Below are 22425 nucleotides of genomic sequence, written 5' to 3' on the forward strand. Positions count from 1 at the left end.
CACCCCCGCCCGGAGCCGCCGAAGCACCTCCGTGCGTTGCACTGCCAGAGGCCGGGGCTGGCTCGCCGTGCTGCTCAAGCGCCGCACCCCACCCGGTGGGCGGCAGCGGCGACGCACGCCCGGGCCTTTTACTGCCCGCCTCCAATTGCATTGCCTGCCCTAGCCCCTCACTGCCGTCGGCGGCTCGGGCTCGCCCGGGAGTGGCGAGTAGCAGAGCACTGGTACCCAGGGCGCTGCAGCCGGCCCTGCGCCCTCCCGGTGGAGCCGGGAGTCGTGCCATCGCCCCCCGTCTGGCAGAGAGCTGGGTCCAGCGTCCAGCCCTCCGGCCTTTGCTTAGGGCCCCCACCCCGCAGAGAGGAGCGGTCCTACCGAAACCGGCCCGGTCCGGCCCGGCGGTGAGATGAGCTTCTTCGGCTTTGGGCAGAGCGTGGAGGTGGAAATCTTGCTGAACGATGCGGAGAGTAGGAAGCGGGCCGAGCACAAAACGGAGGACGGGAAGAAGGAGAAATATTTCCTCTTCTACGACGGAGAGACGGTCTCCGGGAAGGTGAGCCTCGCACTCAAGAACCCCAACAAGCGGCTGGAGCACCAGGGCATCAAGATCGAGTTCATCGGGCAGATCGGTGAGTGGGCACCCCGGGCCTCCCTCCCCGGCCGCCTCCGCCGGGCCAGAGCGCCGACTTGGGGGTGGGGGAGCGGGGTGGTTCCGGGCCCAGCTCCGGTGAGGCCTTTCGGAGCCCCTTGTCCACTGCAGTCTGAGGCCAGCCGGCCGGCGACTGCCCCTGCGTTGCCGGCTTCCCTGCCAAAAGTGACAGCGCATCGCCAGGACGGTGGGGGTGGCCGAGGGCCACGGGGAGCATCCCTGCCGACAGCCTCATTGTTGTGGGCACCTTGCCCTGGGATACCCTAGTTGTCCCTTCGGCGTGCGCTTAGCTATGCTTCCTACCTCCAGGATTTCCGAGCGAGATGCTTCTGCCATAGCCTGCAGGTGGGTTTGTTAAGGGGAGACCTTTCTCCAGTACTGCTTTTGCCATTGTCTGGACATCCACAACTGTCAGACCCAAGTTAAGCTGGTCCTCTGTGCCTCACTTAGTTCACTCCCATCCACCCCCTTTTTCTTTTACATGTGATGTGGGAGAGAGGTCACCACCCTACTGTCTCACCTTAGCTCTGATCTATCCTTGGACCTGTTTTGAGAAAGAAGCCCTGCAGTCTTCCTTCTGTCTACTTAGCCTGTGTTTCTAAGACTTCTTCATTAGAATGCTAGCTAGTTTCAGTTGACTAATTTTCTCCTTACAGACAAAAAAAATGATCCTTCTAAGTCCAAAATTAAATGATCAAAGTTTCTCAATGCTCCAACAATCTTCAAACATAATTATTAATAATTAAAACTAAGTAAAAGGCAGTAACAATACAGAAGGTTTGGGAGCTGCCAAAGTGGGGTTGTCACTATTTCTAAGACTATTTGAAGTCTTGTGTTTTTAGAAACTCAGGTACTTCTGAAATAAATGATCTTTGTCATTAGGTCAGGAGTAGATTCACAGTAAATACTCATGTGGGCTGAAAAAAACTTCTGGCAAAAGATTCATACCTGTAGCAAAGGCTGCATGTATGACCCTATTCTTACAGACTTCCTGGGAAAGCTCGTTAAATACTCTCTGTCATATCCTGAGAGTTCAGCAAAGAATCTCTTCTCCTGTTTTACAGGGGCAGGAAACATTGGCACAGGTAGGAGGAATCCTGGAAAAAGGAGTCTGTGTGGCCAGTGCTCTGGCTGAAGTGTTTGCCTCTGGTATTTGAGAAAATGAAATTAGGTTGAAGACTGGCTGATCATAGAGGAAACCTTTTTGCTATTTTAAATCCAGAATTTGGGTGGCCTTTTATGTGCTGGAAAGGGGCTAAAGAGTGAGTTTCATACCCTCTACTCTCCCGCCTCTAGCTTGAATAGGGTTTCTTAACAGCAGTACTGTTTACATTTTGGGCCTTAGATAATTCTTTGTTGTCTCAGGATTTTTAGCAGGATATTAACCTGGCCTTGACCCACCAGATACCAGAAGCACCCCCAAAAAGCACCCCCAGAGATGTCTTGAGATATTGCCTTATGTCCCCTGGAGGGTAAAATCACCCTAGTGAAGGATGACTGGGTCGATAGGATGAATCCAAAGCATTTTATGCTAAACATAATGTATGAGATAGTTGAGAAGTACTTGCCTACTTAGTAGTTTTAAAGTTTTTGGATGGTTTCTTTGGCTCTGTAATACAAGTGTATAAACAGGCACATTTAGTCTGTGTCTTTACCATCACTCCAGGTGGTCGTGATACCTCATCAATACGTGAACGATAACCAGAGTGACCCCCACCCCAGCAATGTGAAATAAGCTGTTCAGGAATGGAGTCAAAGCCTCCCTCTAGTCTAAGTGAAAGGGAAGTTGAAGGAGCTACTAGTTTATCTGTCCTTCCTGGTTTCTTGTCTAACTCCTTGAATCATCATCCCTGCTGGGTTTTCTCCCAACCATTTAGCTTCCATTGATAACTCTTCCTGAGCCTCTGAGCACTGTGGACTGTTGTTGACCCTGTGACTTTGAGGAAGCTGTATGCCTCTCTGGGCCTCAGTTTTCTCACCTATACAGCAGAGATAACGAAATCACCTTGTGAGAATAATGTTGAGCTGTCAAGGGATAATGCTTCATGCAGAGTATGGTCTATCTGTGTCAACAGTCGAGTGATCTGAGAGCACCAGAGCGAGGATAGTGAATAACTTCGCCAAGGTTGTGGTAGTGTGGTTTTCTCCTTCATTGCAGTCTTTGACTATGAATGAAGTGGGTGGAGCTTTGATCTGGCTCCTAGGTCTGGCTCTATGAATGATGTACAGTATAGGTCTTGCTGTATGGAAGTAAGAAAGTTGATATCGTTGTGCCTTGTCCACCTTCCTCATTGAATTCCATTTTAACTCAAAAATGTTCTTATAAACCATAGTCTCTTGGATTTGGTTCTTTCTTTTTTCCTTCCCTCCTTCCTTCGTTTCTTTTGGGGAACAGTTCCACAGCTTGAAAATCAGGTGCTTTATGTAATTAACTGTCTTATCCTTATGATTGATTTCTTTTTCCTCCTGATGAAAGTATATTTGTCCCACTTGTGTATTCAATAGAAGGACAGCCTGGTACATGATTGAGGGTCATGCAGACAGGGTGACTTAAATTAGATAGGGCTCAGTTTGTAATAGCACAGTCTTTGCTAGAGTCTTGTGAGGACTGGAGATAATATATGTGATGTGCAGGTCTTGGCACACATAATAGGTACTCTGTAAAAGGAAGTTAAGATGATTATTGTCATTTTCTCTTTCCCTGTTAAGCTTGACCCATCAAGAAGTTTCCAGGCACTAGATGTTTAAAACATGTCACCTTGCAGTCACCCCGATTCCTGTGCAGATGGTCCATGGGGAATGTTTGGACCAGGTTAAGCTTCCCTTTGGTCTACTTGTCTGGCTTCCCCCATTGCCTTCCATTATCTTCTCCCGAACGGCATATTAGCCCAAGTGGAAACCTGTGAAGGGTCTCTACACAGAGTCCTTGCAGGGATAGCTTTTTGGCTTTCTGTTGCATTGGACCTCTCTGGACCCCATTCCTCATAGTGGCCCAGCCCCTGCTCAGAAAAGCTCCTGTTTCAGTCTTGGTTTTAGAGGTAGGCAGGGACAGGGGTAACTTTTGTTTCCTCTCCCTTCTCTATAACTTACTCTGGCAGTCTCATCTGCACCCATAACTTCTGCGTCTTTTTATATTCTGATGACTACCAACCTCTTTCTTTGTCCTGACGTGAACTCTCTACTGAGTTCCATGCCTGTGTCTCCAACTGCCTGCTAAGCACCTCCACGTGGATACCCCACAGGTCCCTCAGAAACACATCCAAAACAGAAACCTCGTTCTTTCTCTGCTCCAGCCCCAGACCTGCTTCCTGTCCTGTCTGCTCCACTGTGGCCTATGTCACCTGCATCCATTCAGCCTCCAAGATCTGGAAGTCATCTTAGACTAAGTCTTCCTCCCGCACGCCCAGTCGGCTCTCCAACAGCTCTCCAATACGTCCCCAGTCTGCACTTCCTCTTCCTGCCAACACTGCTGCCTTCATTATCTCTTTCTGTGGCCACTTCCTAACTGGCCTTCCTGCCTTTGCTTTCCTCGCCTTTCAGTTAATCTTCTGTAAGAGTGAACTTTCTAAAAGGCAGTTCTGACATTGTCAGTCCCCTCCTTAAAATTCTGCTCATCAACGTCCTATTGGTTAAAGGGCAAAAGTATACCCGGCTCCTTCCTGAGTAGCCCTACCTTTCTCCCGAGCCTCATCTCTCCCTTTCCCTTAACCCTCACCTCTTATAGTTTCCTCAAAATACGTTCCTTCTAGAATCTTGGTATCTTCCCTTTGTATGGGAACATCTTGCTGCAAGATATGACCTTGCACTCAAGCTCTTACCCATTCTTAAAGTGCCCAGCAGACATGGTATCCCTGACAGCCTTCTCCAAGCTCCCCAGGCTGACTCAAGCCCTTCCTCCACTGTTCTTCCACAGGCCTCATTAGTACCTCTTTTCAAACAGGATGTGACAAACTTGTGATTTTTTTTTTCCTCTGGTCTGCTTTCCTGAGTCCCTGAAAACCAGGGACTGCCTTCAGTCCATCATCAGTGTGGTGGCTTATCTCTAGTCTCAGTGGCTAACACAAAGTAGGTGCTCAATAAATATTTGCTAACTGGTTATGTGGTCAGATCTAGGAATTTATGGGAGCTGTTCTCTGGATTTTTTTCTCAACCCCTCCTAGATAAACCAGAGTTACTTGAATGAAGGAAAGGGGGAGTGCAGGTTTGCTTTGCTGCTTACTGTGAAGAGGGAAGGCTTCCTGCTGGCACTTGGGGCCGAGGCATTGGTAAGCGAGGTGTGGCCCTTACTCTACGCCACTGAGAACTAAGATGACTCACCAACCAGCAGGCACCAGAGCACAGCCTCTTCCCTGAGGGAACTAGGGCACAGAAACGTTAAAGCTCATGTCGGTTCACTTGCTGTTGCACATTTCTTTGATCACACTTTCTTATGCCAAGTTGAGGATGATTTCTCCCTGTATATAAGAAAATAAGAGTTGTCAGACCTGTGATTCACTCAGTTCTACACCAACTACTTGGATGTTGCAGTTTAAGTGTTGCCCCCTGAGAGTATAAGAAGGTCTTATTTATTCACCTGTGTTGTCTGTGTTTTCTCTTACCCTCAGTAAGTTTTTGAGCCACGTTGGGTTTCTTCCTGCAGCACCTAGATTGGTTTTTCCAATGGCTTGTTCTATTGTAATAAAGCCAACAATGTATGGGGAGGGCATCTCCCATGTCACTCTAGCATGGGATGGCCTACATTTTAGAAGAATGTAATGTGGTATATAAGAAGCATGGAGGGAAATTTTTTAATTGTTAGGAGAGACCATTTTTCAGCTGGATTCATTTGGGGAACTGTAATGCAAGATATAAGGTAGAGCTGGGCCGTCTTGGAGACTAGTGGGGTTAAATAAACCAAAGGTAATTAGAAGATCAAACTTACAAAGACGGGCGGATATGAATACCCCTGTCCTCCAAAACCAAATAGATAATAATCTGGATTTTTAAAAAAGTTTTTAAAAGTAACGCCACTGGGGGCGCCTGGGTGGCCCAGTCAGGTAAGCCTCTTGCCTTCTGCTCAGGTCATGATCTTGGTATCTGGGATCCGGCCCCACTTCCGGGGCTTCCTGCCCAGCTGGGAGTCTGCTTCCTCTCCCTCTGCTTTTCCCCCCAACCTCCGCCCCACTCTTGCTCTCTCTATCTCAAATGAATAAATAAAATCTTAAAAAAAAAAAAGTAATGACACTGGACGGATCTGAACCCATCAGTACCAGCTAAGCCTGTACTTCTAAAGATTTTATTTACTTATTTGAGAGAGAGAGTGAGCGAGAGAGAGAGCACAAGCTGGGGGGAGAGGGAGAGGGAGAAGTAGAGTCCCCACTGAGCAGGGAGCCTGAAGTGGGGCTCAACCCCAGGACCCTGGGATCATGACTTGAGCTGAAGGCAGATGCTTTTTTTTTTTTTAAGATTTTATTTATTTATTCATGAGAGACAGAGAGAGAGAGAGAGAGGCAGAGGGAGAAGCAGGCTCCCAAGGAGCAGGGAGCCCGATGCGGGACTCGATCCCAGTACCCTGGGATCATGACCTGAGCCGAAGGCAGACGCTTAACCATCTGAGCCACCCAGGCGCTCTGAAGGCAGATGCTTAACCAACTGAGCCACCTAGGCACCCCAAGCCTGTACTTCTAAAAACTCCAGAGGCTTTCTGTATTTTATTTCATTAACCCATAAAAATCTAAGTAAAAAGCACATTGAGATTAAGTGCATTGATTGTGGCCTATTAGTGAGTTGTTGCAGGGCTCGAGCAGAGCTGCATCTTGCTGGGCATGGGCAGCCCAGAGGGGTTACTGCTCTAGCAAGTGTTCCAGGTTGCAGGAGATCTGAGTGGATGTGGCCAGCTTGAATCTTGATGGGGTTGCCAGTCAGCAGGTAGTGGCTGGGAAAATCAGGACGGTCTCTTTGGAGGTCTTTTTGCCCTTGCTGACTTAATGTTTCTTCTAAGACCTGCATTAAGCTTGGACCAAACGTGGCCCCAGCCCAGTAGCAGGTCTCAGGCTGTCTCTAATGATGAACCTGTGAGGCAAAGCTGGCTCAGTTTCCTTCCAAAGTGGCAAATTCACTCCTCGGCCGTTGGTGGCAAGTTTCATCATGAAAACATCCTGACTACAAAAGTCACTTCCTCCCGTTGGAATCAAGAAAGAGGCTCAAGACGGGGAAGTTACCTTAACAAAAAACATGGTCAGTTCCTACTTCTAGCTTGAGATGCTTGGTTGCTGAGGGCTTTGGAGGTTGGGGAGAACCAGGGATGACTTGTCATTGCATCTTTGGGATAGAATATTGGCAGTTTATAGCCTCTTGATGGCCCAACCTCTTGTTAAAACAGCCTTGTAGTTTCTGTTCTAATTTATGTGAGAGAAAACCAAACTTTCTGGCAAATAGCAAAGTATGGCTGCTATTTCTATCCCTTTGCACCACAGTGTTTGCAAGAGCATTGCAAATGGCATATAAATTATAAATTAAAAAGCCCAGTCCAGCTCCACTCAGGCTACACACTGCCACTCTTCTGTGACATTTAATGCCATGTGTCCCAGAGGAAAAGCACTAGGGAGAACATGATGCTATGCAGGAAAGGTGCCAAAGGTGGCCACAGCCAGGTGCCCCTGCTGGGTCAGGCATAACCTTGCTAGGATTCTCAGATGCTGGCCGTCTGCGTGCTCTCTGAGCGCTCTTGGGTCCTCCTCTGTTTTGTTTCTCATGTTGCCTTTGGTATGTGTGATCACAGTTGTGTATTTTTCCATCTTTCTCTTTCCATCTTTTTGTTGACTCTGGGATTTCTCATTTAAAGTTCATGGACATTTGGGCCATGCTCTGCCTTCTTCTGTCACCTGAAACTATGGCCAGAATCCAGTGCTTGGGAGCTAAGACACCAGGTCCACCAGTTCAGAGGTCACTTGCCACATAGGTGTCAGGACCATCAACAAGGACTTATGTAGCAATTGACCAGTGAGAGTTAAGTGAAGGAGCCCTTGTCACAGTGGTTCTGTTCCTACCTGATCACTGCACTTCCTTACAGTTATTGGGGGACATAGTTATTGGATTTTAAAATAGAAGCAATGAATTGCTCACCTTTCCCTGTCCTTTCCCCCTATAGGTTGTAAGTGTGGTCTCCCATTTAGCAATTTTGGGATTATTACTCACTACCCAGAATGCTGCCTGCTACTGATTCCATTTAGTATTTGGAAGAGAAGGTGGTTGTAATATAAAGTGGATTAAAGTGTAACTGTATAGGAAATCCGCAACAAACTGTAATCACAGAATACAATGTAAATTCTTACAGAAGTGGCAGCACTAGTTTGGGATTAAACCACACTAATGCCACCTTCCTGAGTTGGATGAATCTTAGGACAGAGCCCACTCTGCTTTAGAATGCTTCCCTGTCCAGGGGGGAGGGGGGGGGAGGAAAGGCTCCCTATGGAATAGGCTCGTCAGGACCAGCTCCTAGGTCAGCAAGGGGTTGATTTTGTACTCAGACTGAAAGCACTACTTGAAACCATTTTTTCTATCTGGGCATGGTTCTCCCTGGGGGCAGGGCTGGACACTGCATTTCTTGGGCACTTAGCTGTAGTCCCAATTGGGGCTCAGACCTTGTGCTGTCTGAGGTGGACCCACCCAAATGCAGCTCTGCCCCATTGCCCTGAGCCCAGGTTGTCCTTGAGAGAGCTTGCCTGCTGTGCTCTGGAGATACGGGAACTGGCCTAGTAGGCTGTTGTCCTGGACACTCCTCTCTGTGGACCCGTTTCTTTGTCCCCAAGCAGCCAACAGCAGTAGTACTGAGTGTACTCTACCAGATCTATTTCCCCTGTTGATCTACCTTGTCTCAGGTTGTAGCCTTGCACAGGACTGGAGCCCAGAAATGCCCGACGGGTGGTACCTTGACTATAACGTGGCCATGTAGACTCACAGTCAGTATTAAGTGTTCCCTCTGCACGGCCAGGTACTGAAGGGGTGCCAGGAACTAGGCCTTAGCTCTAAAGACCATGCATCTAGAAAAGTTAACGCTTAAATAGCAGAGTACAAATAGGTATAAAATAATGGAGGATAAATTGATGGCATAAACTCATAATTAAGTTTTGAATGCCAGAACTATTTCCAGAGGAGGATGAATTTAGAGCAATGCTTCTCAAAGTGTGGTCACTGGACCAGCAGGACCAGCATCCCCTGAGAGCTTATTAGAAATACAGATTCTTGGGCCCAGACACTAGGGCCAGGACTCAACAATCTGGTTTTAACAAACCCTCCAATTGATTTTGGTGCTCACCGAAGTTGAGGAACCCCCTTTATTTAGATGGAGGGAATAACACTAAAACGTCTGCGTCAGATTGGCCATGTGGATTCCTCTTTGAGGGATCATAACAGCTAGCAGCTAATATGTTTTGAATATTTGCTAATCAACTGGGTACTATTCTGAGTCCTTTACCTGCATTACTCCCTCTAATTCTTGCAGAACCTTACAAAATATAATGTTCTTACTCCCATTATACCAGGTCATAGAAATAGATTCATTCTAGCAGGAAATCTGCTCTAATCTCAGTTCTGCAGCCAGCAATGAGACTCTAAGCCAATCATTTGACCATGCCATGCCTCAGTTTCTTTCTGTTAAATGGGTAACAAGGCCTGTCCTAGCTTCTTCAGAAGGTTATTATTAGGATATGATTAAAGAACTATGAACATGCCTTCAAAAGTTAGAAATATTTTTAGAAATGTTTTTAAAGCAATGTAGTATTTTTGATAGCAGTTCCCCTGATGTATCTCTCACTAAGGTACTGCCCTGATATGCTGGAGCCGGTTATATTGGGTTTTTACTGTGCCACTGGATTCCTCTGTATAAAACTGAAATGTGTAGAAAGTGTGGGAAGGAAGGAGATCAGTATATGGAGAATGCAGTGAAGGAGTGAGATTAGGAAAAGAAAGGGAGTCGGAAACAAGGGCCAGGGGAAGTTTGTTTTGGGGGGGTTCTCTCAGAAGAGGGGATCCTGCATCCTGGAGCCTCCTTGCTAAGCCCCATGTAGCTTGGGGTCTGGTAGTAGAGGCTGATGCTTTCTCTCCAGAGCTCTACTATGACCGCGGGAACCACCATGAGTTTGTGTCCCTGGTGAAGGATTTGGCCCGGCCCGGAGAAATTAGCCAATCACAGGCCTTCGACTTTGAATTCACCCACGTGGAGAAGCCGTATGAGTCATACACAGGCCAGAATGTGAAACTAAGGTAAGTTGTGCCTGCTGTTTCCTCATCTTCCCCTGAAGCTGTCCACATTTCTGAGGTTTTTTACATGGGTATCAAGAAGGAAGAGAGCTTGAGAGCCGGTGGTGTGCTGGTAAATGGTTAACGATGGGCTCTCTGGGAAGAAAAGCCCTGGTTTTTCAGTTTCTGAAAACTGTCAGTTTCTGTAGTGTAAATATTCCCACCATGGCCAATATCAAGCTCCCAACCTAATGTCCCTGATTACAGAGTTGGGGAGAGATGTACAGTAGCCACCTTGACATAGCTAGATGTAAATTCCCGCAAGAGCAGAGAGAATTGTAAAATGTAGCAAAATTATTAGGAAGCAATGAGTTTTTAGTATGTATTACCTTTGTTTTTCATATAACCTTAATTATAAGTTTTTATAATTTAATTTTAAGTAATTGCTATGTTTAACAACCAGCTTTTTAAAATTCCTGAAGATTCAACAGTAAGCTTTTATACACTGCTCTGTGCTGTCCCCAGCATACCATGGGCTGCACATCAGGACGTACAGATCCTCAGTCCAGCTCTGCTATACAACAGCAATGTGATCCCGAGCTCTGTCACTGAGCTTTCTCGCTTGAAAAGTAGAATAGATTTGGATTCTAGTTCTAGATCGGTCCTCCCTCTTTTGGGGTGATGGGAGCGTAAAACATAACACAGTATGACGAGTTTTTAAAAAATTAACACAGTTTAAGTACATATGACTGTTTTTAGTGTTCCAGTTTCTGAGGATGGAGACTGATTCCAAGGCCTCTGGGGTGAAAAAAAAAAAAAAAAAAAAAGATCCAGAGAAGCTCTAGACTCTTGGATATAACCTGAGATCATGTGATGTCACTGAGATAAAGCAGACTTCCTCTGTCACGCTGGTCACCTGGTTCCAGGTCTTGATGCTATCTTACAAGATCAGCTCATCTTCATCACCTGCAGGCCTGGTGGTCCGGACTGCAGCAAGACCTTTCCTCCCCTTCTCTTCTCTCCCTGGTCTCCCCTCTTCCATCAGAAGAGTGATTGTAGGCTCTTCTTTTTCAGTCTTTGCAGAGAGGTGTAATCACTGACATTACTCAAACTAGAGACAGCATTTCATAATTGCACTCAGAAAAAACTTCACAACTGTGAGGATTATCTAGTTGTCACCAAAACTTGACTGTGGGATTTATTACTATTTAATTTTATTTTTTACAGTGGATTACTCTTAAATGTTTTTAAGTCAGAGAGAAAGGTGGTGATTCCTCAGAATATTAAAAATAGAATTACCATATGATCCAGGAATTCCACTTTTGGGTACACACCCGAGAGAAGTGAAAGCAAGGACTCAAACAGAGACATGTATACCCACATTCATAGCTGCTTGTTCACAGCAGCTAAAAGGTGGACCAACCTGAATTCCATTAGCAGATGAATGGGTAAATAAAATGTGGTATATACATACAGTGGGCTATCATTCAGCCTTAAAAAAGGAAGGAAATCCGGTCATATGCCACAACATGGATGAATGCTGGAAGCGTTATGCTAAGTGAAATTAGCCAGTCATAAAAAGTCGTGTATGATTTCACAACAATGTGAATGTACTTGATGCCACTGAAGTGTATACTTAAAAATGACTAAAATGTTAAGTTTTGTTATATATGTTGTAGGTGGGAGAAAACCCTTTTTCCTCTATCCACCTTAGGTTCGTTGGCTTAGGCCCTGCACATCAGACTGACAGAAGACAGGCTAGCAAGAGAAAGGCAGACCGGTTAACTCACATGTGTGTTGTGCATACACATGGCACTCAGGGATCGGAAACGCAAAGGGGTGGTTAGGACTTGGAGCTTATGTAAGCATCTTAACAGAAGAATGGTAATTTTACAGAGAAGTGACAAGACAAAGGAAAGGGACTTTGAGCTTCTAGGGACAACAAGTTGTAGGAAGGTAAATATATGAGAGAAACAAATGGAAGGTAAGAATCCTTTTAGCAAGATTTGTTATGTGGATTTCTCTAGTGCAGTCTCTGGGCTGGTAGCAGTTGTCTCTGGCGAGTAAGAATGTCCTGCTCTTCCTGGTAGAGGGTGGGGAGGGCAGAGAATTTTTCTTGTGTCTGCTTCTTGTCAGTTGCTTTCAGCTCAATATAATCGTTATGCCAGAGTGGCATATTTTGGGGTAGTATACTCTGAACTTCTATATTTTACCACAAAATAAATAAATGAATAAAAGAGAAAAAGGTGTTGCTGTCCAATTAGATGAAGACATTAGGATTCATGTTGAGAAAGTGAGGGAGATCAAGAAGGGAAAATTAGTTAAGGGCAGCTTATAGACGTCAATTGCAGATGAAGGGCTTGTATCTTACTGCTTAGGAAGAGGGGAAACATGAAAAGATCGCTCTAGACTCCTCTTTCTTTGTTTTTAGGTGGGGAAGTGGTTCTTTTGGATGGTTAATATAAAATCAACATGTCCTATTTGATGAATGGGTAGAGCGCAGAGACAAAATTGTTGGAAGACTAGTCGAGGTCCTGAGCGTCTTACCTCAAGTGGACACTTACGTAGTGGACACAGCAGGAGTGGGGAGCAAACGAAGAGTTTAACAGACAGCAGCAGAACTCACCAGTGAATGTAGGTGCAGACAGACAGCTGTCAGGAAGAAGGAATGGTTTGTAGTGAAGATGATTCATCCAATTTAACGTCTAAAGCACTGGCAAAATAGAGAGGTATGAAAGTTCACTAGACAATTGGAAATGCAAGCCTGGCACTCAGGACAGAGAAATGCACTGTTGGGGAATCCTCTGCTCACAGGTAGAAACTGGTACATTTTTCAAGGAGGAGAACTGAGGGAGAGAAGAGCCCAGGCAGGACCTATTAGAGGGATAGGAAGGGGGGTGGGTGAAGCAGGTAAAGCCCTCCTATGGAACCATGGGAAGAGCATTTCAAGAAGGAGGAGGAAATGTTTTACTCTCCAGTGTCAAAACTGAACCTGAAAAAGCAAGGCCACTGGGTTTGGCAGCAGGGAAGAAGCTGTAGTGGTTAGGACAGGACCTCAGCGACCACTGTCCCTCACAAACAGTCAGGGATGCAAGGCCTGGAGAGTGTTTTGGGGATTGAGGAGTTTGGGTCTTGGTATAAACTCAAAGGAGGAAGCCTTTACTGGAGAGAGATTCTATATGTTAAGGAAATTGGAAAACTTGAAGGATCGAGATGCCAGGCAGTAGTTCTCTGCCAAAGCTCCTGTGCTAGAATCACTTGGGAGGCTTCGGACGATGCTGATGCCTGCGTACCTCTGCAGAGCGGTTAAATGTCCGCTCTGCTTGGGCATCTGGATTTTGGAAGCACCTCGCCCCAGGGTGGTCGTAATATGCACCCAGATTGAAAGTCATTCTGCCAGATGGAGGAGGAGAAGGGTCTTGAGAGATGGAGGTGCTGTTGGAAAGAGGAAAGGTTGGGCAAAGATACAGACACACATTTAGGACCAAAGTAAGAAACAGCACCAAGCAGAGAAGAGAGAGAATTAAAAATCTTGACTTGGAAGGCCTTCCTCTTCTCAGTAGAGTAAAAGCTATGTTTTCTACAGAGAGGGGAGAGAGGAGGCTTGAGAGCCTGAACAATTAGAAAAGGGTTAGGAACAAATTAGTGTCTTGGAGAATGTGGCAGAAGTTACTGAGATGAATAAAAGGATTGCTGAGCATCGGTCAGGACCACACAGAGGAGAGGAGCCTAAATGTATCATTGATCTGGTTGGCAGCTTTCTCCGGGAACAGTGCAGATTATCTACGTTTTGTTTAGAAGAAAATATCATTAAGAGGGTGTTCCTCCAGTCACTGGGTATTAGCATAGAGTAAGTCAAGGGGACAAGGATGCTGGGATTTGGCCGTGCTTGAGCAGCTGACCGGAGGGTCGGGCTTGGCACGCTAAGCCCTTCAGGGGCTGTGTCTCTGTCTTCTTCCCCACTTGTCCTCTACCACAGCAACACCTCCCCAGGGATCCAGGGTTCAGCCAGAGACTTTCTTTGTTCAAACCAGGACCTCTCCCACCTCTGCTGCTTTACTTATAAGGTCTGCTCTGCCTGAGTGTCCTTTTTTCTCTCCCCATAGCACTTGATTGCTCTACCTAAATTAGCACTTGCTCTGTGTTCAATTATTTCTGTTTCTTGGCCCACCTTCCCCAGCGGACTGTGAGCTTCCCATAAGACTATATCTTATTCATCCTATGCCTAGCAATAAACATTTGCTGAATGAAGAGCTGACTTACTTTCTCCATTCCCTATCCCTCCCGTTTAATTTGAGGGACTTGGAAAATGTGTAATGGATTGAATATTGTTAAATAAACAGGCATGCAAATATAAGAATGTAAGACAGATCCCTGTGCCTGAAGACCCAGGAGTTAGTTGAAGAAAAACCCGTACAAAAATACATGGTAGGCAGTGGTGAGGGGCATGAAAGGCATTAGGATAAATTGCTGTGGGAGTATAGAGCAGAGAAATCACTTTTATTTGGGGCAGTGCTCTGAGCCGAGAGGATGGACTCGAAAAGGTATTTGGGGGGAAGGTCTTTGAACTCCCTGGAACTGTAGTTGTGAAATTTCATGCGTAGTGCATATGTTCATTTTTTTCTGGGAGGAGGGTCCACAGGGGTAAATTTTCAAAGGAATACAAAGCCCCAAAGGTTAACCACCATAAGGGCTTCTCTCCACTGGGTCTATTTGGTGCATGGATTGAGGCAGCATGTAGAGACTGGGAGTGTTCCTTCACGACACATCCATCTCCTACAGGTATTTCCTTCGAGCCACCATCAGCCGCCGCCTCAATGATGTCGTCAAAGAGATGGACATTGTAGTCCACACACTCAGCACGTACCCAGAGTTGAACTCCTCCATCAAGATGGAGGTTGGGATCGAGGACTGCCTGCACATTGAGTTTGAGTATAATAAGTCCAAGTAAGTATCTGGGGCCCCACAGTCATGGAGAACTATTGAGGGAGGTTAAGATAGGACCTGATGAGAATACAAGCGGGTGGAGCCTTGGTTGGCTCATCGTGCCAGGCTATAGGGGAGGCCACTGACCTGGTACTGTGAATATATCTGCTGAAAGGTAGACCAGGAAATTAAACTTCATTTTACCTAAACTAAACTGAAATTAAGAAGGTACTACATTTAAGTTAAATATCCTACATTGTCTTTCAAGGTCAAGCCAAACTGAGGTTATTTGTTTTGGATGTAGATACAGCTCTTTCCTTCTGCTGGTGAGAATAATCTCAGAATACCATTCCTGTTAGCATTTGTATCCTATATACAGTATGTCTCTTAGAAATGAATGTGAAGAAACCATGCAACGGCCATAGTTTGCTGCTTCCTCCTGAACTTAAATGAATTATAGCAAAGAACATCTGATGCCTTTTTGTAAAGGTCTTTAAATTATTCTAACTGGCAAGTTGGGAAGCCATGTACTTTTTAAACTGTTTGTTGTCTGAACAGGAAAATATTTAAGTGCGGGGCGCCTGGGTGGCTCAGTTGGTTAAGCATCTGCCTTCAGCTCAGGTCATGATCCTGGGGTCGAGCCCCGTGTCGGGCTTCTTGCTCTGGAGGGAGTCTGCTTGTCCCTCTCTCTCTGCCGCTCCCCCTGCTTGTGCTCGCTCGCTCCCTCTCTCAAATAAATGAATTTTAAAAATCTTAAAAAAAAGAAAATATTTAAGTGCTTACAAATCACGAAACTTACTGACACTTCAAAAATGTACCACAAGCATCTTTCTTTTCAGTATATAATACATTCCTAAAAATGTTTGAAAATCAGATATGCAAAAGTAAAAGTGTATTCTATTCACAGAGAGCTAAAAAAAAGAAATTAGAGTCTCTAGGGTTCTTATCAGGGAGACGCTCATATCAGACCCACTATTATCCAGGAGGTCAGATAGTGGGGGTTAGGAACAGGGCTTTTTTAAAAACTAGCAATATACATGCTTCCTAGAACAGGGGTGAGGGGAAAGGCCTGTTTTTTCCCCTGCTCCTGGCCTGGAACCACTCGTGACCCAGAATGGGCCCTGCTTGGTGAGGCCCCACCTATGGAATGGGGTAGGGTGAGCTGGAAGGGAGGTTAATCTGGGCCAGGCAGGGACACGTAAGGAAGCAGCCCTCTGCCCCTTTCTCCTCACAGCCTCAGGGTTCTGTGGGCCTTCTGGAAAGGAGCCACCAAAAGTGTGTGCCCACCCCCGCTCCAGCTACCTAGTAAAGGGGGTGGCTGGCAGGCGGCGCCACCTTGTAGGAGGAGCACAAAATAGCTGTCAGCACGATGTTCAAGACCACGTGTGGTATGTGAAGGGCGCTCTGGAGAGTCCATCCCCTGACCTCAGGAACTGGATGTTCAGACCTGTCCTGCCTTCTCAGAGCAGGCTGCCGTGTAAGAACACACTGTCTATATCATACAGTCCCATTCTGCCATTGGGGATTGCCCTAGGGGTAAGATTAGCAGGTACTATCATGTTTGTGGAGACAGGCTAGTGGGTTTCAAACACATACAAAAAGGATGAAGTGAAAGAAGAGCGGGGCCCAGGGTTCTAGGCCCTCCACAGGAGTTTCTCATGTATTAATGCTTCCGCATAGGATTTCATTTAGAATAAAGGAATGTTCCATTTATCAAAGTTTGAAAATCCCTAGAATCTATGATCTCTTAGCATTCCTTCTAAAATGCTGCAAGCAGCCTCCATTTTGATTTTGTAAGTGTTCTTAGATTATCTACTGAGAGTGTCTGCAGTCTTCCCAGTTAGACTGTGAGCAGAAAGGCAGCATGAAATAGTGGGGAGAACACAAGCCTAGGAATTAGGCACCTGGGTTCATATCCTGTGTCTGTCCCCTACTCAAATCCTGTTCAAGTGTCTATCTTCTTTGAACTTCCTTTTCTTCACCTGTAATATAAGGAGGTTAAATTCTAAAGTCCCTGCCAACACTCCTGTCCCATGATTTTGAGCTTCAGGTTTGAAGATTTTCCTCTCTTCCTATATGCCTGATACAGGGCTGTGCACATGCAGACCACTGGTACTCCAGACTAACTCAAAGAGAAATGCTGGAAAAGTCAGAAAGTGTTATGCAGCATGGCCAAATTCATAACAGCTCACAGAGCACAAACCGTGTGAGCAGGGCCCGGGGAGAAGGTGCTGATGGAGCATAATGCATGCATCTTGCTCAGCCGCTCCTGCCTGGGCTGTCACATCCAGCAGACAAAACTGGTTGCTGCAGGCAGCTGAGGCCCAGTTCCCAAAAGACATTTTGTGAGCTCAGAGAGAAAGAGCAAGACCTGGTTCCTGCATTTGTGGGGCTGGCCTCCCATACATCAGGACATCTAAAGCAATATAAACACAAAAGGTATAAAAGACATAAACGTGCTGAGGAGATAGATCACATGGGCAAGCTATGATGGAACGGGTGATATAACATCCTGTGAGTTGCATATGGAAAAACGGGACAGAAGTTACTGTGATTCCGATAGAGAACATATTGGGAAATCATTCTGCAAGGGCAGTTGTGGTAAGAACATGGGTGAGCGTGCACTGTGACTCCGTCTACAGCCAACCTGCTTGGTGGTGTTCCCTCCCCCAAAACCCAGGAGACCTGGAAATGTGCAAAGTTTGGCTGCCGTATTCACATCTTATTTTCTCTTCCCCAGATACCACTTGAAAGATGTCATTGTAGGAAAGATCTACTTCCTCTTGGTGAGAATCAAAATCAAGCACATGGAGATAGATATCATCAAGCGGGAAACGACGGGCACAGGCCCCAATGTGTACCATGAGAACGACACGATAGCCAAGTACGAGATCATGGACGGGGCACCCGTGAGAGGTGGGCATGCTAGCACGCAGCCCGCGGCTGCCTCCCCCATCCCCCAAGGCCCCGCGCAGAGTTTTGGAGGGGCTCGAGGGGCTATACTGCTAAAGTAAGACTTCCTATTCACCTTCTCACTTTCTCATCTAAAATTGTTCACTGGGGACCCCAATAAACAGGAAAAGGAAGGCTGGGTATGTGGAACTCCAAGTTCCTTCCCCATCTTCACCCAGAAAAGCTTCACTTCGGCCTCACCTACATACTGAGCTTGTATTGGAGATTTCACCTCAAGAGCTAGGCCTCTTAAATAACAACAACAACAAAAGCTTGAAGAGTACTGGCTTAGCAGATACAGTTTGAACATTTTACTACTTTTTCCTATTGGCATTCTCTGCTGCTAGGGAGCAAGAGGTGAATGCAGAATAATCATTTGTGTTCCTCAGTTCTAGCTCTGGCAAAATGATTCATTCTCTGAATTCATTCACCAAGTGTAGATACTCTGGGCAGCACTACTAGGTGCCACAGACAGCACTGGGAATGGGACAAAAGACAGCACCACCCTGTCCACCCCCAGAGCTGACATTACATCTGAAATGAATGGAGTGGAAAGCTTTGTTATTTGGGGAATCTGATTATTTGGGAGTAGCAATCTTTATGTTCTTTTGGCTCTGCAGCCACTGATCATGAAGAATGTATTTTTTCATTTAGAAGTGCTTGGTTACGCCAAGGTTTTATTCAGCTTATCCCCACGTGTGTGTTCCATGTGGAAGGAGGGGACAATGACAGCAGATTCTTGAGTGTCACCATGCAGGTCCTTGGAGACAGGACTGAGCTCTCCTGACTCTCTGTATGTGCCATTTTTTCACCAGTTGTGCAGGTAGAGCCACTTGTCATTTTCTCTGAGAAATAAGACAAAACAGCGGATAATTAATGGCACATTTTATATTTAGCTTTAGACTACATTATAGGTTTGGCCTTTCTCAGTAGAATTACTGCCCTAATTTCCTTTCACTTAAATTAGGAAAGGCAGGGTGTTAGAGCTGAAAGAGATCAAAAATACCATGTAGTCTGATCCCACAGTTTTCCACAAGAGAAAATTAAGGTCCAGAGAAAGCAATAGACTAACTCAGAAGTCATACAACTGGTTAATGGAGAACTAAGGCCATAATGAGGATTTTCTCTTTTCCAGACCACTATACCACCGTGCCAATCCATCTCAGAGTGGAGATGTATTTTGGGGGGCATACGCTATTTAGGATGGAGGAAGGTGGCATCGAAATTGCTGGGTGACATGATGAGTTAGCTGGGGTTTGACAGTTGGCTTGTGAAAACCCAACGACTAGACACATTACATATCATCAAAAGATGCTTGGTGGTAGTATCCTGTGCTGTTCATACTCACGGGTTTCTGCATCGGGGCGGTGAGAGAACACACAGCGGGACCTGAAGTGGCACTGCAGAGTCACGTTTTGCTTCAGCAGATCACTGAGCCGCAGAATGCAATATTCCCACCAGGCAGAAGCATTCCCTTGAGTGTGCCATGACACGCTCAGGTGGCCTCTCCCCTGCTGTGGGCAGAGAGTGACTTGGTGTCAGGTTGGGTGGGCCACTTTCCCCTTCGCTCTCATACCTGCCTGGCCCTTACAGGAGAGTCCATTCCGATCCGGCTCTTCCTGGCGGGCTACGAGCTCACCCCCACCATGAGGGACATCAACAAGAAGTTCTCCGTGCGCTATTACCTCAATCTGGTGCTGATAGACGAGGAGGAACGGCGCTACTTCAAACAGCAGGTGAGTCCCGGGCACCTCCCCAAGACCCCTGGTGGCTCTAGAGCCAGAACAGGAAGGGCTTCATTCCTGCGAAGATCAGGTTCCATTTCCGACAGATTCAGCAGAACGGTACAGGGGAGAGAGTTTACTAGTCTCTATGCCACTTGTTGGTTCACCGAGAGGGAGTCCCACAGCAAGAATGGGGGTTCCCACTTGACACATTGAGTCTGCTTCCTCAGGCCCAGGCCCTGCGACCACTCTCCCCTCCCTGCCCACACCATCAGATGGAGCCCTGGGGTGGGATGGACAACTGCTGTCATCAGGGAGAGAGAAGCAGAGGAGAAAGTTGGGAGCCTCTGGGAACCCCCACCCCCATGCCTCCCTCTCAAGGTAGCATGTTGCCCCCCCCCCCCATTCTGCAGGAAGTGGTGTTGTGGCGGAAAGGTGACATCGTACGGAAGAGCATGTCCCACCAGGCAGCCATCGCCTCACAACGCTTCGAGGGTACAGCCTCCCTGGGTGAGGTGCGGACCCCCAGCCAGCTGTCTGACAACAACAGCAGGCAGTAGGCCCCCAGAGCCAAGAAGCTGCTGGGCTTCCACCCCAGCACCCCCGTCTACCAAACACCAGCGGCTGGGGGAGGGGGAGGACAGTGTGATGCTCAACTGACCCGTTACTTGCAACCTGAAAACAAATCGTGTTTTGACTTAAATTCTTTTTTCTGAAGAACCTAAGGGGCTTGGGTTGGGAGGCAGTCTCCTTGAGATTCTGCGGCTGATGTGGGAATAGGGAGAGGTAGCATCCCGGTAGCTGGTCTCTCTGGGGAAAAGAGCCTTCTGTTGAGGCCTTCCGTGTGCGGCTGCCTTGCATTTTACAGGAGAGCAGAGAGCGGGCATCCGTGGCTCCTGGGTCTCTGAGCTTCCTGATACAGGATCTGAGCATGTCCCTGGGATTCTGAGCTGCCAGCAGGGCCTGGGGTAGTCACATCTTATTCTCTCCTCCACTGTCCCTACCCTATCCTAAATGGCAGGGGCGGGGGGAGACTCAAGATCAGGAAGCTACCTCTTTGGGAGTCTTGGATGTGGTGCTTTGAAGTTTCCACAAGCCACCTCCTTTCTAGCCTCTCACTGCTGGGACCCAGGCACCTCCCTTCTCCGTCTTCTACAGACTCTTACCAGTAACGTCCTGGAACAGAAGCCTGTGGAAGGGCCTTTGGCTCTGGTCCCCTCACCTGTGAGAAATTCTGGGCACAGAGACAGCCTGGGGTCAGTGTCATGCGTGAATGGCAGCAGTGTCGAACACAGGAGGCTGGGCCGAGCGCACTGAGGAAGCAGTATGGTGACTGCTCCCCAGCCCCTGGGGCTGGATGGTTCTAGGGTATTGCTGTGTGGTACAGCAAGCCTAAACAAGGGCATCTGTTTCCCTTAAGAGATCCCGGGAAGGGGCCTTGATCTCTTTGCTTCCCTAAGAATGAATCCTCATCACTCCTTGTTCTCCTTCCATTTAGTTTCTGGGAATTGGGGCTTGGAAATTTCTTACTGTTGCCCATGTCCTCTCCTCTCTGAGTTTCAGGAGGGAGATGAGAGCCTCAGCAGAAGACTCTGCTACACAACTTCAGAATAATTCTGCTTGCCAAATTATGTCTTCATCTTCACCAGTTGACTGACCAGAGTTTAGGACCATTGTTTTTGTTTAAAAACGTATATAAAAACTCTTGTGGGTATTCTTGTTATGCTAAAGGAGAAGGGGACATCCCTCTGTTGCACTGTGTGTGGGCCTATTGGAGTAAAGGTGTTGACATCCTTTTCTGCCTCATCTGGAAATGACCTGCGGGCCTCCCTTCCCTTCAAGCAGACCCCACTGGCCAATGAGTACAATATTCGGTGGTTGGAGTTGTCCGTAGTTGGGAAAGCAGAGGGGTTGGTTCCTGTTGTCATCCTTTAGTGTGGAAAATTCGCACTCCTCTTTTCCTCAGCAGTCAGTGCAGTCATGGGCCTCTGACTGGGCAGGGCTCCTGGGTCAGGACTGAGACTGGTGGGAAAGGATACTGGGATGACACTCGAGGTTGACTGGGGACGGCAGAACCAAGGAAAGTGAGGTGGTTCCCCCCATGCTGGACCCCCGAGTACAGGTGCGACGGACAATCCCATGGGATCAGGATTACCCATCCAGCTGCCCCTGGATTACTTAATCAAGGTTGGGCCATAAGTGTATGGGGGAGGCAGGTTCGGTGTTCCTTACCTTTTCCACATGAGATTAAGCTCTGCTGGGCCTCCCAGAATAGCTGGTATTCTAACTAGAAAGGACCTGTTAATTCCTCTGCCTCCCAACTGACAACCCAAATTCATTTTCCAACTTTCCTAACATCTTAAACCTTTCTTCTGGGAGAACTAGAAGGTAGAATTTGATTTTATTCTCTCAGGAGCTGTGCATAAGCCAGGTCTTCTGTTTTCCCTCACTCGGCCCCCATTCACTCCTTGTCTGTGCAACTGCGGTGAGGGGAGGCCCCGCCCCCACCTTTACAGGTCCCCATACCTGGGAGTGCATAGGTACTAAACCAAGCAGTGCAACTTGTAATTAAGCAGCTGCAGCGTTTACATGTTTCTTAATGTGTCGTCTTTTCAATGGCTGTATTTTAAAAAAAAAAAAGAAAACAAAAACGCTTGTCAGTTGTCTCTGATTAAAGGAAGCCCCTGTGGCTTGGAGGCATTGTGTCCATGGTCCACCAGGGTCTGTGGTTTGTCTTACACTGTCCCACTCACACCCAAGGGGCAATAGACTCCCACCCTGATCCAGCACAACACCTGCCTTCACCATGGCTGTGGTCCCTGGTGAACAGTGATGTTTTATTAACACCCGTTTTATACAAGCACATGCTGAGAAAGGAATTCCAGTTGTACCCTCATCTGGCAACCTGTGCAGAAACTGCTGATGGTTTACACCCTTATGGGGCCCAGACGACTTCAGGAG

The 22425-nt window shown here is 47.0% G+C and overlaps 2 protein-coding genes across 6 annotated transcripts in view; one reads left to right on the top strand and one right to left on the bottom strand.

The window, feature by feature from the left end:
* NCAPD3 (non-SMC condensin II complex subunit D3) overlaps window positions 1-496 on the bottom strand; it is a 69200-nt gene extending 68704 nt beyond the window's left edge. For all 3 annotated transcript variants that reach the window (XR_003517437.1, XM_027579423.2, XM_027579422.2), the window contains exon 1: window positions 370-496. The gene's annotated coding sequence lies outside the window, so the exon portion shown is untranslated. The remainder of the gene's footprint in view (window positions 1-369) is intronic.
* VPS26B (VPS26, retromer complex component B) lies at window positions 1-22342 on the top strand. 3 transcript variants are annotated; one of them, XM_027579429.2, is made up of 7 exons: window positions 1-623; window positions 9730-9886; window positions 14645-14809; window positions 17529-17704; window positions 19334-19476; window positions 19878-19979; window positions 20597-22342. In XM_027579429.2, exons 1-7 carry the CDS (start codon window positions 401-403, stop codon window positions 20690-20692), a joined length of 1062 nt encoding a protein of 353 aa, XP_027435230.1. In that variant the 5' UTR covers window positions 1-400; the 3' UTR covers window positions 20693-22342. The 3 variants fall into 3 exon arrangements, with proteins under 3 accessions (XP_027435230.1, XP_027435229.1, XP_027435227.1); XM_027579428.2 differs by having other exon boundaries at window positions 20623-22342; XM_027579426.2 differs by having other exon boundaries at window positions 21028-22342.
* The last annotated feature ends 83 nt before the right edge of the window (window positions 22343-22425 follow it).

Source organism: Zalophus californianus, chromosome 11 (genome assembly GCF_009762305.2).
Source record: "Zalophus californianus isolate mZalCal1 chromosome 11, mZalCal1.pri.v2, whole genome shotgun sequence".
NCBI lineage: Eukaryota > Metazoa > Chordata > Mammalia > Carnivora > Otariidae > Zalophus > Zalophus californianus.

What these genes read in the sequence shown, in the direction of transcription:
- VPS26B (XM_027579428.2), top strand. Translation starts at nt 401, where the DNA reads ATGAGCTTCTTCGGCTTTGGGCAGAGCGTGGAGGTGGAAATCTTGCTG. An exon ending in GGACGGGGCACCCGTGAGAG is followed by an intron (nt 17,705 to 19,333) that starts GTGGGCATGCTA and finishes TGGCCCTTACAG; the next exon opens with GAGAGTCCATTCCGATCCGG. An exon ending in GTACAGCCTCCCTGGGTGAG is followed by an intron (nt 19,980 to 20,622) that starts GTGCGGACCCCC and finishes CGTCTTCTACAG; the next exon opens with ACTCTTACCAGTAACGTCCT.